Here is a 13,764-nt window from a genome sequence, read left to right on the forward strand (position 1 = left end):
TTGGCAAATTGACATCCTAGGCACACCCTATGAGGCAGTGGTGCCACTGCTGGGTATGCATGCCAGGGAAATCCTCCTGCAGGTGCATAAGGTAATGCACACCAGCATGATCCACTGCAACCCTGGGAGAGTGGATTAGGGATAACTGGGTGGGTGCACTCCAGAGGATATTATGCAGCTTTCAAAAGCAACAGGGTAGATACGTACACATTAACATGGATGGATCTTAAAAAAAAAAAAAAAAAAAGAGGCTTAGTAAAAGCATAAATAACAAATACGACGGTATCACATAAAAAATGCATACTGCCCAAACAACAATATATATTTTAGAAAAACACATGCAAATGAAGAAGATAGAAACCAGTGAAAGTGGTTGCCTATGTGTGAGAAGGAAGTGGGGATGACAGAGAAGACATTTTATTTTAAAAACTGTGAGCCCACAGAGATGAAAAGTACGGCATAGGGAGCATAGCCAGTCGTGTCATAATAACACTGCCTAGTGACAGATGGCGACCACACTTCCATGTTGGGCACGGAACAGTGCATACTGTTGTCAAGTCATGGTGTCATGCACCTGAAAGTAACCTACCCATGCGTCAACTATTCTTAAGTAAGATAGTTTTAAAAAATAAATAAAATTAAAAATAACAAAAAGTGTGATCCCGGGATGCCTGGGGGGCTCAGCGGTTGAGCCTTCAGCTCAGGGTGTGACCCCGGGGTCCTGGGATCAAGTCCCACATCGGGCTCCCCACAGGGAGCCTGCTTCTCCCTCTGCCTGTGTCTCTGCCTCTCTCTCTCTTTCATGAATAAGTAAATAGATTCTTTAAAAAAAAAAATAAAAATAAGAAGTGTTTCCAAGAAAGAACGGAATAGGATGGAAGCCTCAGTGGAAAGGAGATCGCGGGAAGGAGTGTGTAGATCTGTAAGCCCACTCACCCAGGGGAAGTATCCAGATCCTTGCCTATGCACAGGTTGCAAAATTCAGTGAGAACTTTCTGTACCCTGAGGTGCTTGTGGGGAGAAGAGCGAGCGTGAGCTCCCTTGCACAAGGGCACGTGTGCGATTGGCACCGCACGGTGGCCTGGGGCCCCTGGTACAGAGGCCCCCTTCTGCTGCCCGGGGATTCTCGGGAGCTGCCCTACCTGTTGCAGTGAACGAACATAAGCTGCCTACATCGGAAGGTGCTTTCCTGCTCTTTGTTGGGCTCATTTTTATTTTTTTAGTTTTTTAAAGATTTTATTTATTTATTCATGAGAGACACAGAGAGGCAGAGACACAGGCAGAGGGAGAAGCAGGCTCCATGCAGGGAGCCCGATGCGGGACTTGATCCTGGGGCCCTGGGGGCACACCCTGGGCTGAAGGCGGCACTAAACCGCTGAGCCACCCGGGCTGCCCAAGTTGGCTTATTTTTAAAGGCAGTTTACGGATTGGATCTGAAACCTGCCTACTATGCTATCCCATGGGAGTCCCAGCATCAGGACCCCCCCCCCCCTCTCCGGGAGCTGCCCGGGGGGGGGGGGGGCGGGCAGAGGCACTCCCCGCTCTTCGGAAGCCGTCATTTTAGGAACTTGTCACGGTGCCCAAGTACTGCACTGGCTCCCTGGTTTCTGTACCACAATCCACTGATGCGCTTACAGCACTAGGGGAGCAGGGGAGTGGGGGGGGGGGGGGGGCGTGTATCCTCTCGCGTGTGCAGGCCGTGAACCGGGAGACATTGTGTTTTTAGGAAATGGCAAGGAAATCATTGTTTATGCCGGGGGTGTGGTGGGGGAGATCCAAAGTAGGTCCCTAAATCTAAATCCAGGGCCGGAGGAGGGAACAGAACCAGCAAGCCCCAGGGAAAGTGCAATGTGTTTTTCTGAGTGCTGCGTACTCCCCACAATACCACCCCCCTAAGTTTTTGGGTTTTTTTTTTTTTTTAAGATTTTATTGATTTATTCATGACACACACACACACACACAGGCAGAGGCAGAGGGAGAAGCTCTGGGTGGCTCAGATGTGGGACTCGATCTGGGGACTCCAGGATCACAGCCTGGGCCAAAGGCAGTGCTAAACCTCTGAGCCACCCCGGGAAGCTCCCAGACTAGGTTTTAAAGGTTTAACTTCATCCTCCCAGCTGGTAGGTTGACGCATGGGCCCTCCTGCACCAGTGTTTGCTGGGGCCTTGCTAGTGAGGCCTGGCCAGGCGGCTGTGCGGCCAGCTTGCCCAGGCCCCAGAGAAGCGGCCTAGACGTGGGACACAAGCCACCTGCTCCGTGGCGGGAACGTGCAAAGGTTCTGTGTCATCAGTGTGGCGCTCTCGAGTGGCTGACACCCAGCCGAGCCGCAGGGACTCGGGCAGGCGGGGTCAGCCTCACCCTGAGCTGCAGTGGCCAGGGCAGGGGAAGCTCAAGGCAAGGCTTACAAAAATCCCTTCAGTGGCCCTGCTTAAAAATAGCAGTGCAGGCCATAGCTTAGTGTTTTGACAGCTTATATCAGCAGTTTTCTCGGCTGATATATTGATTGCAGTTTGGACTTCAGTCCTGCTGATCTAATAAAACATCACCGTCATAACAGAGAGAGTAAAAGGATCCTTTGTGGTCCGAGCCACCCGGGGAAGTAGCTTTGCAGAGCTACTCCTACCGTAAGGCTGGCTTTCCCGTCTTAACGCAAACACGATGCGGCCTTGGCCAGGTTGACTAATCACATCGAGCTTGTTTTTCTTTTATTTTTTTGTTTAAGTTCTTTACCCACCAAACATGTTGTCTGTTGACATTATTCTGCATATTTTTTTTTACAAATATGCATTTGTTTGAAGGGATAGGAGGAGGGGGTCTTCACAGGCACCTACCACCAGGGCGCCTGGGTGGCTCAGAGGGTGAGCATCGGCCTTTGGCTCAGGGCGTGACCCTGGGGTCCTGGGATTGAGTCCCGCATTGGGCTCCCTGCATAGAGCCTGCTTCTCCCTCTGCCTGTGTCTCTGCCTCTCTCTGTGTGTCTCTTATGAATAAACACACACACACACACACACACACCTAGCACAAACTTGTTCTTGTGCCACGGGGTCCCAACAGCCTAGTAACAGGTCAGAACCTGCTAAGTGATTGGGGGTCGCGGGGGCGGGGGGGCAGGCAAAGGTTCACTGCTGAAGTCCGGGTGGAGCTGCTAAGACACGGGAGAACCTTCTCGTGTGTTTGAATGGATCTTTCTAAGATCCTGCAGTCACCTGGCCTTCCCATCCCACTTACCTTACGTCTTCTCCCGTTGACAGCAATTGCTGACCATCCAGGAGGAGTTAAACAACAAAAAGTCAGAACTGGAACAAGCCAAGGAAGAGCAGTCGCACACGCAGGCGTTGCTCAAAGTCCTCCAGGAACAAGTAAGTGAAACCAGTAGCTCTGGCCTGGGGGGCACCCCCGACCCTGACACACGCACACATGCACACACGCGCCTGCAGCCCACCTGCTGTGTGCTCAGCCCGTTCCCCCTCACACCTCCCGCCGCTCCGCCCCATGGGATTCGTGGGCCCTGCTCACTCCCAACCCCCACCCGAGCCTGCCCCAGCGACACATGAAAGTTTATTCCAAACGACAAATGAATTTTGATGAGGTTTTAAGGTATTGGAGACGCAGATGTATTTCCGAGGCAGCAGCTGGGTTCCTCTGAAGTGTGATGCGTTTGCCCCCCCCCCCACCCAGGCCACTCACACAGGCATATGAGTAAGAACGGCTGCTCCACTGGGACGTTAAAAGGGGGGAAAAAAAAATCTTCCCCGTGCATCAGGGCACTTATCTGACCACACTGAGCAACAAACCTTTTATATGAAGTTTGTAAATCTGACCGTTTCATCCTGGCTTTCTTTGATACTGAAGTGTGGCCTGACATTGATAAGTGGATTTGAAAGTATTGTCTTACAGCAGGGTAAGATGGATTGCTCGGCGGTGGAGAGAAACCTAAGCCCGGTGTCTACACAGGAGAGCTCTTGAAATGCTTTCCTATTACCGGCCTGCCCCTGCTGCCAACAGTGTCACGGATGGTAATTGGGAGGGGGAGAAACAACCCCCCCCCCAAAAAAAAATCATGTACAGTAACCCCAACCCTTAGGGGTAGTCAAATTTAGCTTGTTTTACATTTTTTCACCCGCGGGGGCTTACGAGAAGGCTGGTTCGTACAGTAGAAATAACTTCAAAAGTGGTATTTCTACGAGCACGACGTTGGGAGGCCACAGGCAGCTGTGTGCTCAGTCACTTGACGAGTGGTGTTTAGATTTTCGTGGCTTGGGAGCAGGAAAATAAGGTCTCAGTTCCTCGCCCCTAAAAAGCGTTAAGTGACTTACTGGCAAGTGAAAAGGGAAGATGTTGGCTACTTCGGAGGCTTCGGAGGAAGATGCTGCAGGAGCCCAGGGATGATAAGCCCAGTACAGCTTCAGTGATACAGACTGAGCTGGAATCTGTAGGGTTTGGGGGGGAAACTCGTTCTAACTCAGACTGACTGTGCCGTGACCAGCGTCTCTAGGAGGCCCCACATCACCGCAGTGGCTTTCCTCCTCTACCTTCTCGAGACTTCCAGAAGACTAGGCCTGATGTGGTCCACGTTTGCTCCTGATCGGACACAGCTCTGAGCTTTGCTCTTCTGTGCCCAGTGCCGCCGCCTCCTGGATTTGCTGGGCCGTGGAGGGGAGGGTTTCTCCTCTCTCCACACGACTCCTTTCTGCCCGTTGTCTCTTTCGACATCATGTTGTCGCACGTGTGACAGACGACAGCACAGGGAGAACGTGACTTTTACCTGCCCTGACGGACTCGCTTTATCGCGGCCGTCCGGACCCGAACCCGCAGTGGCCCTGGGCCATGCCTGTATCTTGATTTAAAGTCCAAACCCCAGTCCCAAAAACAGATTCCAGGTTTTGCAAGAAGCAGCAGGACGTCCCTGTTCTGGGTTCTTGGGGAGTGAAAAGCGCACACACTGGCAGCAGTGAAACAGCCCGATCTCTGCTACTTAAAAAAAAAAAGAAGAAAAAAAAGAAAAAGAAATGGGGAGCATGAGAGAAGACCCAAAACAACTAACTAAAACCATTAAGGAAGTAGAAAATATGACTGGGAAGTCCTCGTGTTTAAGTCTGCTGGGCCGACTTTAACGGGGTGGCTCTTTTCAAAAACATCAATCAGTACGTCCCCGCGAGGCCAGTGACACGCTGTGACCATGTGCATGTGGCTGCATGTTGCCAGCACCAAGCTGTTTCCCCAAGAGCCCCGAGCCGGGTGCCCCTGTCATCCTTGTGGTTGGGAGCACACAGGGGACACATTCATTCCATCTCCTGGGCAGCCAAGCACCCACACCCCGACCTATATTTGAAAATGCGCCTCCATCCCTCCAGGAGCATTGCCCCAGGGAGGCTTTCTTGGGACTGGTGTAGGGTCACTACATGGTGTAAATGCTTTCTGGGCGCCTGCATGGACAGGGCCTAGACGGATAGCATCACTCCAGGAGAACGTGACTGCACGCACCTAGAGCCTTGCTATCCTGTGCACACACACACACACACACACACACACACCCCACACACACACACACACACGGGACAAGATACACCTGGTACTTTGCTTTTCGAAATGATGCCATTTGATGGGACTTCTAGAAAGGAAGATGAGGTCAGGAGGACAGACCCTTACCATCAGTAGGCCCTGCTCCATCCCCAGGGGAGACAGGGTTATTCCCCAGGCTCTCCAGAAGATTCCCAGCCTTCCCTGTTTGCTAGGATGTGGCTTCCCCAGCCCCTTCAGGCCCCACCGGCTCCTGATTTCACCCCTTTCCCAAAGGTGGCAGCATCTGACATCTGGAGCTTGTGCACAAGCCCGGGTGTCATCAGAGGAGACAGTCCCCTGCTGCATCTGGAGGACAGGAGCCCTGGGGGCAGGGGGAGGACAGGGAGAGGCCAGGGAGGGCCCAGCCTGCAGGTGGCTGAGGGAGGAGGGAGCAGCGGCCTGGGGCAGGAGGAGACAGGTGGGGGGATCAGTCCCGGTATATGGGGATGAGGGGAGCCAGTGGGCAGCGTCCAGAGCCAGGGTGACGTGGAGTGGTGCAATGGAATGTGCTTGGGGGGGGTGAACCCGGGAAGGTGGCACCGGCCCCCCCAACACGGTCCCTTCCTCCCATGGCAAAATAGCAAAGCCTCGCCTGCTAAGGCCGCTCTACGTCCCGGGAGCACGAGCTACGGGACCTAAGGGGGCGGAGAGGGTTGATGAGAAAAAAGAAAAAAGAGGAGCACCTTGGAGAAGAAGGAAGAGTTGACCTTCAGCCAGGAGCGCACAGCGGGTTTCGTTAGGTGCCCCTGCGCCCTCCGATCACGGCCGGTGTCGCCCGCGCTGCGGTGGCTGCTTTCTGTTCGTGTCGGTGACCCGCTGTGTTTGCTGTGTGCAGCCCTGAAGACCGGGGGGCACAGTTGTTTTTTCCTAAGTGGCAGTGACGTGGAAATGAGCCAAGGAGCCCCTGGCCCCACAGCTCAGCTGCCCCAGCCTCAGTTTCTTCACGTTACCCCTCCTGGAGCGAAGCTCCCCTCTGGGCCTGGAGAGCGCCCGACTTCCCCGCGGAGAACCGGACACCGCCTCAGAAACAAGCCACAAAGCAGCTTTCCTGCTAACACATCCTGATAACCAGGCCCAATACTCCTGCTCAGACACCTTGTCAGCATACGTGCATTTGTTTTCTCACTTTCTTTCCACCTTGAAGCATTTATTTCCTGCCACTGAATACTTTATGCACAGCACAAAAAAAAAAAAAAAAAAAAAGATGATAATGAAGATGCTGCTTCCGAAGCATTCATAAGCCAGGAAGAAATACTGGCAAGCAGCTACGAGGTCTGCTCCCCGCTTTGCCCCTGCTCTCTGCTTCCAAGCACCTTCCTTGAGCCCGGCGAGGATTAAATGCCAATTAAAGGTTCCCAGAAACCTCCTGATAACTGATCACTCCTAAGCCTGCTGCGAGAGAGTAAAGAGAGTTGAGTTTTCAAATGTTCACCGCTAAAAATCTCATTTGAGAAATAGCTTTTCTTCCAATGCCTCAGTGACCAAGGAAATGTCTTTCCAACTCTTCCTTTACAAAAAGAAGAAAATCGTTTTTCTTTTTTTCTTCTTCTTCTTTTTTTTTTTTTTAGACCCCCAGAAACAATGCCAGTCATCCAAATAAGTTCTCAAGGAGGACATGTACAAGTAGCACTGCGGCGTGTTAAAACAACCGAAAATGCATCATTCACGAGCAATCGTTAGTATGACATCATTTAGCTGGTGGCAACTTGCAAACACTGCAGGGTTGAAATTAATAGCAATACTACTAGGAAATGAAATCATTTATTATTCTTAAGAACCAATTTTATACATTTTATGCCTATGGAACTGCTTTCTAATCTTATTATTTAAAAAATAATGACCAAGACCCATTTATTTTTTTTTTTTTGCCAGCCATCAGGTTTCATAAAATATTGGTCTCAAACCAGTTTCAATAAGACTCGTTAGAATTATGTGCTCCATCTGTTTTTTTCTCTTGGAAGCTTTATAAAGTGCAACCTCAAGATGAATCTGAGTTAACAGGATGATATATACGTAACAGATATGCTTTGCTTACTCATTTGGGTTTTTTTTTCTTGAAATTTGCAGTTAAAAGGCACCAAGGAATTGGTCGAGACCAACGGCCACAGCCACGAGGACACAAATGTAGGTACCACCAACCTGATACTTGCTCTTGTTGCTTGATGTTGGTTGAATGCCCACAGGTATGTGGCACTTTAGGTAGGACTCCAAGGGAATCAGAAGCCCTGCCTCCCAGTGGCTACGATGACTATGAATGGTTTGGCAGTAAAATATGGTAGACAGGCACTGCCACGGTCGGCGTAGACTACCAAACGTCAATTTCAAGGTACTCGAGCTCGTGTCTATTGGAAAAATTCTCATCTCGATGAATTTCTTTGAGCCCTTTCTATTTTCAAAGCTATCCAGTAATGATAGGTTGGGAGGGCAGATGGAACGAGACCAAAGAGGGCAAGAAGTTGTATATCGCGTGCATATTTATTAGGTCTGCTTGTCATTGGCGATGGTAATGAGATGATTGCTATGCTGGAGAGGGTTCAGAGCGAACCCCTTGTCTCAGAAAAGCCCTTGAACATGTTGCCTCTCTAGTGCCGACCTGGAACCGTAGCATGGTGCGCTCCATCCTCTCCATACAAGACCCCAGTGAGCACCCAGACTTCCCCTGTCAGGGGTCCTTGCATACCCAGTTGCCCCAAATCAGCCAACTGCTCTCTTTGCCTGGGAAGTTCCTCAGTCCCAGGTGGAAGATTATGGCACGCAGATCATTGTCCCTCCCTCCATTGGGTGGTTTTGCTCTTGTCTTTTAAAAACTCTCTCTGGTGTCTGTATGTGTTTGATTATCCTCATCACAGAAAATGCTTACTAAGCAGTTCTTTTCACGTAACACAGAATCAGACATGGTAATGAGCGCCTGATTAAGCCAGAGCTAGGAGAAATTACACACTTCGTGTTCACTCTTGTTTTAATTATAGACCGAGGAAAGCCTGACATCCAAAGGACCCCCCCAAAAAAATCCCTCTTAATAACTACTGTTCCTACCGAACAGATATTTAACGTCTGACGTTTATTGAGAACCTACTGTGTACGTGGAGCGCCGCTAAGGGCCGGCAGTGGGGGTGGTTACCAAGAAGCCCAAGGCTTGCTCTCTGCCTTCAAAGAACTTAAAGCTGAGCTGAGGAATAAGGGGACACACGGGTGACATACCAGATGTGATAAGTGTACAGGAAGGTGAGGCAGCTGAGACCCGACGTAGTTTGAAATCTGGACTCTGCGACTCACTAACCGTGTCAGCTGGCGACAGGCTAGCCCTTCTGAGCCTCATTGTCCTGTTGGTGCAACAGATGGCAAAGCCGACCGCAAAAATGTGTCCTGCTGTTGCAATGAGCTGAGGAAGGCATGGGGAAACCTTAAGGTGGTGGTATTATGGTTTCTTTGTGGCGGATAATTAAGAATAGCTTCCCAGGGGGACGCCTGGGGGGCTCAGTCAGCTTAGTGTGTGCCTTCAGCTCAGGTCATGACCCCGGGGCCCTGGGATCGAGTCCCTCATCGGGCTCCCTGCTCAGCGGGGAGCCTGCTTCTCCCTCTCCCTCTGCTGCTCCCCCTGCTTGTTCTCTCTCTCTCTCTCTCTCTCTGTCAAATAAACAAAATCTTGGGGGGGAAAAAAAAAAAGAACGACTTCCTGGATCTGTGGGATTTGGGTTGGCTCTGAAGAATGGAAAGGAGTCCGTCCCTCTGTGACTTCCAAGGAAGCCACCATCAAATCCAATAAGCCAGACGAAATGGCGGTATGCCTCAGTGTCCTGGTCTGTAACATGGGGATGGCGTTACCTACCTTTCTTTCCGTAAGGCTTATGGTGAGAAGCAAATGAATGGATGTGGAATTACCTTGTAACTGTGAGGCCCCGAGCAGGATGATGTTATGATTCTGAGCTCATCTGTTGGTTGAATTAAACCGACAATGCGTGTGAAGGTGGGCCTAACGCGACGTCTAGTCCCTTGGCTCTCATTTTGAGAAATGTCAAAAGGCATTCACCATTAAACGAGAAAAAAAAAAAAATGAAAGATCACCTCTGAGGTCTTTCGTCCTTTTCTGGAGAAAAGTTTTTAGCTTTGGGATCCCTGGGTGGCACAGCGGTTTGGCGCCTGCCTTTGGCCCAGGGCGCGATCCTGGAGACCCGGGATCGAATCCCACATTGGACTCCTGGCATGGAGCCTGCTTCTCCCTCTGCCTGTGTCTCTGCCTCTCTCTCTCTCTCTCTCTCTCTCTCTCTCTCTCTCTCTGTGTGACTATCATAAATAAATAAAAATTAAAAAAAAAAAAAAGAAAGTTTTTAGCTTTGAAAAATTCTTCTCTGGAGTCCAGGATGTGGGCTTTGTAATCAACTGAAGAAATGACTGTTGAGACGTAGGGTTCGGGCCCAGCAGGAGGGAGGAGCTGCACCGTGGCGGGGGGTGGGTGAGATATTTGTGGAAGATCGAGCTCAGCCCCACTTGCTGGTCACCTCAGGTGGCCACCCCTCTCCCTGGCTCCAAGGCCAGACTAATCTTTGTAATCCCTGCCTGTTCTTTCAGGGGGTTCCCAGTAGGTGGGTTCCCCACTTGTCTTTCTCTTTTCTGACTGTAATGTCATCTCCTTTGGGCAGTTTCCCTACTACCTTCACTGGGGTGATGTGAATGAAAAGAAACCAAAACTAGTTATTTTGGCCACCCGTGAGAAGCTCTTGCACGGTATCCTGTGAAGTTATTTTTAAATGTCTGCAATGAAGTCTGTGTCTCATCTCAAGTTTCCATCAGCTCCGTGGTGCTAGAAGGAATCAAGGCTTTCAAACCAGACTGAGGGGTTTGGAGCGCATTCGATCCCTGAATAGCCATGTGACCGGGGCCAGTTATTTGACATTTTTGAACTTTACCTTCCCCAACCCTAAGCGTGCTCAGGGCAACCATGGACATAAGCATCTGGCTCAGACCACACACTCTACATGCCAATTCCCTCTCTTCATATAACAACATACATAGTATATTTAATATACTATGAATTTTGACAGGATGGATGTTAATGCAGATCACGATAGGTTTAAAGCCTCTGGCCCAAGAAAAAAATAAAAAAAGAAAGCCCCTGGCCCATGTTATTGACGATGACATAGATTTTTTACTATAATTATTCACATGGGCAGAAATTTTATGGGTTATTATTTATCAATAACAATTATACAGGGCTGGTCCTGGCTTCACTTTTTTTTTATATATATTTAAATATCTATTTAAGTTTAAAAATAATTTTCATGGCACCAATGATTTTATGCTAACTATACATACTGCATATATAGAAAAAAGTACATTGCTTTGAAGGAAAATGTAACTTAGAATTTTTGGCACACAAAAGGTTAACAACTATACTTCTTAATGAAACTAAGAAATTCACATTTGTAGGTAGTTTACCTTCTCCTGCTTAAAGATGCAGTACACTATTCTTTAGTAAGAGTTTTATTTCCTCTGATGGATGAAGCTATGGAAACCATTTCTTTTTTTTCCTACAGTGAGATCAAACTAATTTTGAGAGAAAAATCATATTTTTCTTGTGATATTCTTGGATATTTTTGTAAGAATTGACAAGTGCTTTTTAGAGACAGTAACATTTTACTGAAAAAGAAGTAACTGTCCAAAACTGGAAAAATATGGGAAAAAATACAGAGGGTAAAGAAAAATAACTTGGTATCTCATTACTCACGATAACCACTATTAATATTTAATTTTAGTTCCTTCCAGTCATGTGCATATATATAACCAGAGGGAAAAAACCCATAAATAAATATTATCATGTTGTCTTCAGTTTTGTACCTTTTTGATTTCTCATTATTTCCTGAGTATTTTTCTTGTCACCTAATGTTCCTCAAAGACGTGACTCTTAATGGCTGTGTAACGTAGATATGAAATAATTGAACCGCAGACCTATGTGTTAGGCGTTTAACTTCCCATTTTTTTTACTATTATGAATAATGCTGTAATTAACGTGCCCGTAAATCTTGTTCTGCATCTTTCATATTTGTTTCTGGGGGATACTGTATATTAATGGCCGTGTCATGAAGTCTGGCAGGGAGCTTCAGACTCACAGAATCGTTGAGCCTTTAGAATGTGCTGGGGCAGGTGCGCACTTACGGTACCCACTAGTAGTCCTGAAGGGACCCATAAAAAATGTGTCGTCTTGCAATTTACTGACTGCGGTGCCTCGGCTCCAAGAGTTGTTGGGCTTATGGGAGGTTGACCACACCCAGATCCGGTCTGTTGCTATTACTTTTCTACTGTTTTTTACATTTTGTTGAGCAATGACAGTCTCTGATCGACAACACTTTTTCTGGTATTCCCAAGGTCCCCAAACCGAGGCACCTTACAAAGCCTACCCCGTCCCCTATCACAAGATCTGCAAGCTCCCACTCATGAGAAAGGTTTTCTGAGGATGGATTTGAAGCCATCAGAGCCAACAACTGAAATCACCCACAAAGGCCTTGCTCTCCAAGAGTACAGCACTTACTGATTTTAAATAGGTTTTTTCCTTCTGTTTGGAACTGGACGCATTAATGACAGCCGGGCAGTCCCAGCCTTTTAACTGTACCTGAGTTTACAACTAGCCTTTATCACAGTTCACTTAGAGATTTCAGTTATTCCAGACCCAATTCCCTTTCCTAAAAAAGCAAACTATGAGTTTTCTCTTTGTCTCTGTCTCTGAGCTATCACCGAATCCCCCAAACTGCTAAACTAGCCTCATCCCTAGTAATTATGCATAACAGATACCAGAATTTGAAAAAAAAAAAAAAAGAGAGAGAGAGAGAGAGATCATCCGTCCTTGTCTTGCATCTCTTTTGATGGCCTCCCTCCCAGAGCTATCCCCACCTCTGATCCTTATGTGTGGATGGAAGGGAGGAGATGCAAGAAATGTAGGAAGAAGTTGGAGGAATCAAGTAAAGTGGCAGCTGGAGCCTGCAGCGTAGAAACCATTGGGCCGCAAAGTTTTCCATGACTTTCCACCGCTACCACCCTCGCATCTGCTATACGAGACCCGCACACACCGGGCTCAGAGAAATCCTTTGCAACCTGTAAAGAGGCCTAATTCCGGACATGGAAGGTTACCACTGAGCAGCCCAGCGCCCTCCCCACCCAGCAGTCAAACAAAAGCACAGAAAAGACTTTACAGGTTGTCAGGCTGGCTCTATAAGAACGTAAACCCTGGGGTGGTCTTTAAATCCGTTGGAGTAGGGGATCCCTGGGTGGCTCAGCGGTTTAGCGCCTGCCTTTGGCCCAAGGCAAGATCAAATCCCACGTCAGGCTTCCTGCACGGAGCCTGCTTCTCCCTCCTCCTGTGTCTCTGCCTCTCTCTCTCTCTCTCTCTCTCTCTCTCTCTCATAAATAAATAAATAAATAAATAAATAAATAAATAAACAAACAAACAAACTTCTAAAAAAATAAATAAATCTGTTGGAGTAAAGAAGTTAGGAGCGGAGGGACAACTTGCCACCTGCTCTTGCCCCCCCCCCCCAACCTGGAACTGGAGGGAGAGAGACCAGACAGAAAGGCCTGGCTCTTGCCACGCCTCACCCCACAGGCTCGGTGCGGGCAGCGCGAGCTGGAGCTGGGAGCAGGTGGGGGGACACTCCCGATACTACAGCTCCTCCCGCCCTGGGTACTGCGTCCCACCGTGTCCTGTACGGAGCCCCCGCTTTGTCTCGCCCAGTCAAGCAGTCCTTGGGGGGGAAGGGTGCAGGCGGCGCAGTGTGGGGGTCTGGAACAGACCTGGGCACCAAGTGGCCTGGCCTCTGTCCTGGCCCTGCCCCTCACTGTCCAGGGGACCTCGAGTAATACCTGCACCCTTGCACCAACATTTTTTTACTTCTAAAATGAAGGCAGTAGGGACCCCTGGGTGGCTCAGTGCTTGAGCACCTGCCTTCGGCCCGGGGTGTGACCATGGAGACCCGGGATCGAGTCCTGTGTCAGACTCCCTGCATGGGGCCTGCTCCCTCCCTCTGCCTGTGTCTCTGCCCCTCTCCCTCTGTCTCTCATGAATAAATAAAACCTTTTAAAAATAAAAATAAATAAATAAAATGAAGGTAATAATCACACCTGCCTCGCAGGGTCACTGTGAGCAGGGCCTAGCGGCGAGGTGGTGTGATGACCCCGGTCTTCCACATGCTGGGGGCCGCACTAGTGGGTAAT

The 13,764-nt window shown here is 49.1% G+C and overlaps 1 protein-coding gene across 3 annotated transcripts in view; it reads left to right on the top strand.

The window, feature by feature from the left end:
- ENOX1 (ecto-NOX disulfide-thiol exchanger 1) overlaps nucleotides 1–13,764 on the top strand; it is a 275,313-nt gene that overhangs the window by 209,401 nt on the left and 52,148 nt on the right. For all 3 annotated transcript variants that reach the window (XM_026009602.2, XM_026009603.2, XM_072760625.1), the window contains 2 exons: nucleotides 3,252–3,359; nucleotides 7,630–7,686. In XM_026009602.2, coding sequence (XP_025865387.2) covers nucleotides 3,252–3,359; nucleotides 7,630–7,686 — 165 coding nt within the window. The remainder of the gene's footprint in view (nucleotides 1–3,251; nucleotides 3,360–7,629; nucleotides 7,687–13,764) is intronic.

This window comes from Vulpes vulpes, chromosome 6 (assembly GCF_048418805.1).
Source record: "Vulpes vulpes isolate BD-2025 chromosome 6, VulVul3, whole genome shotgun sequence".
Taxonomy (NCBI): domain Eukaryota; kingdom Metazoa; phylum Chordata; class Mammalia; order Carnivora; family Canidae; genus Vulpes; species Vulpes vulpes.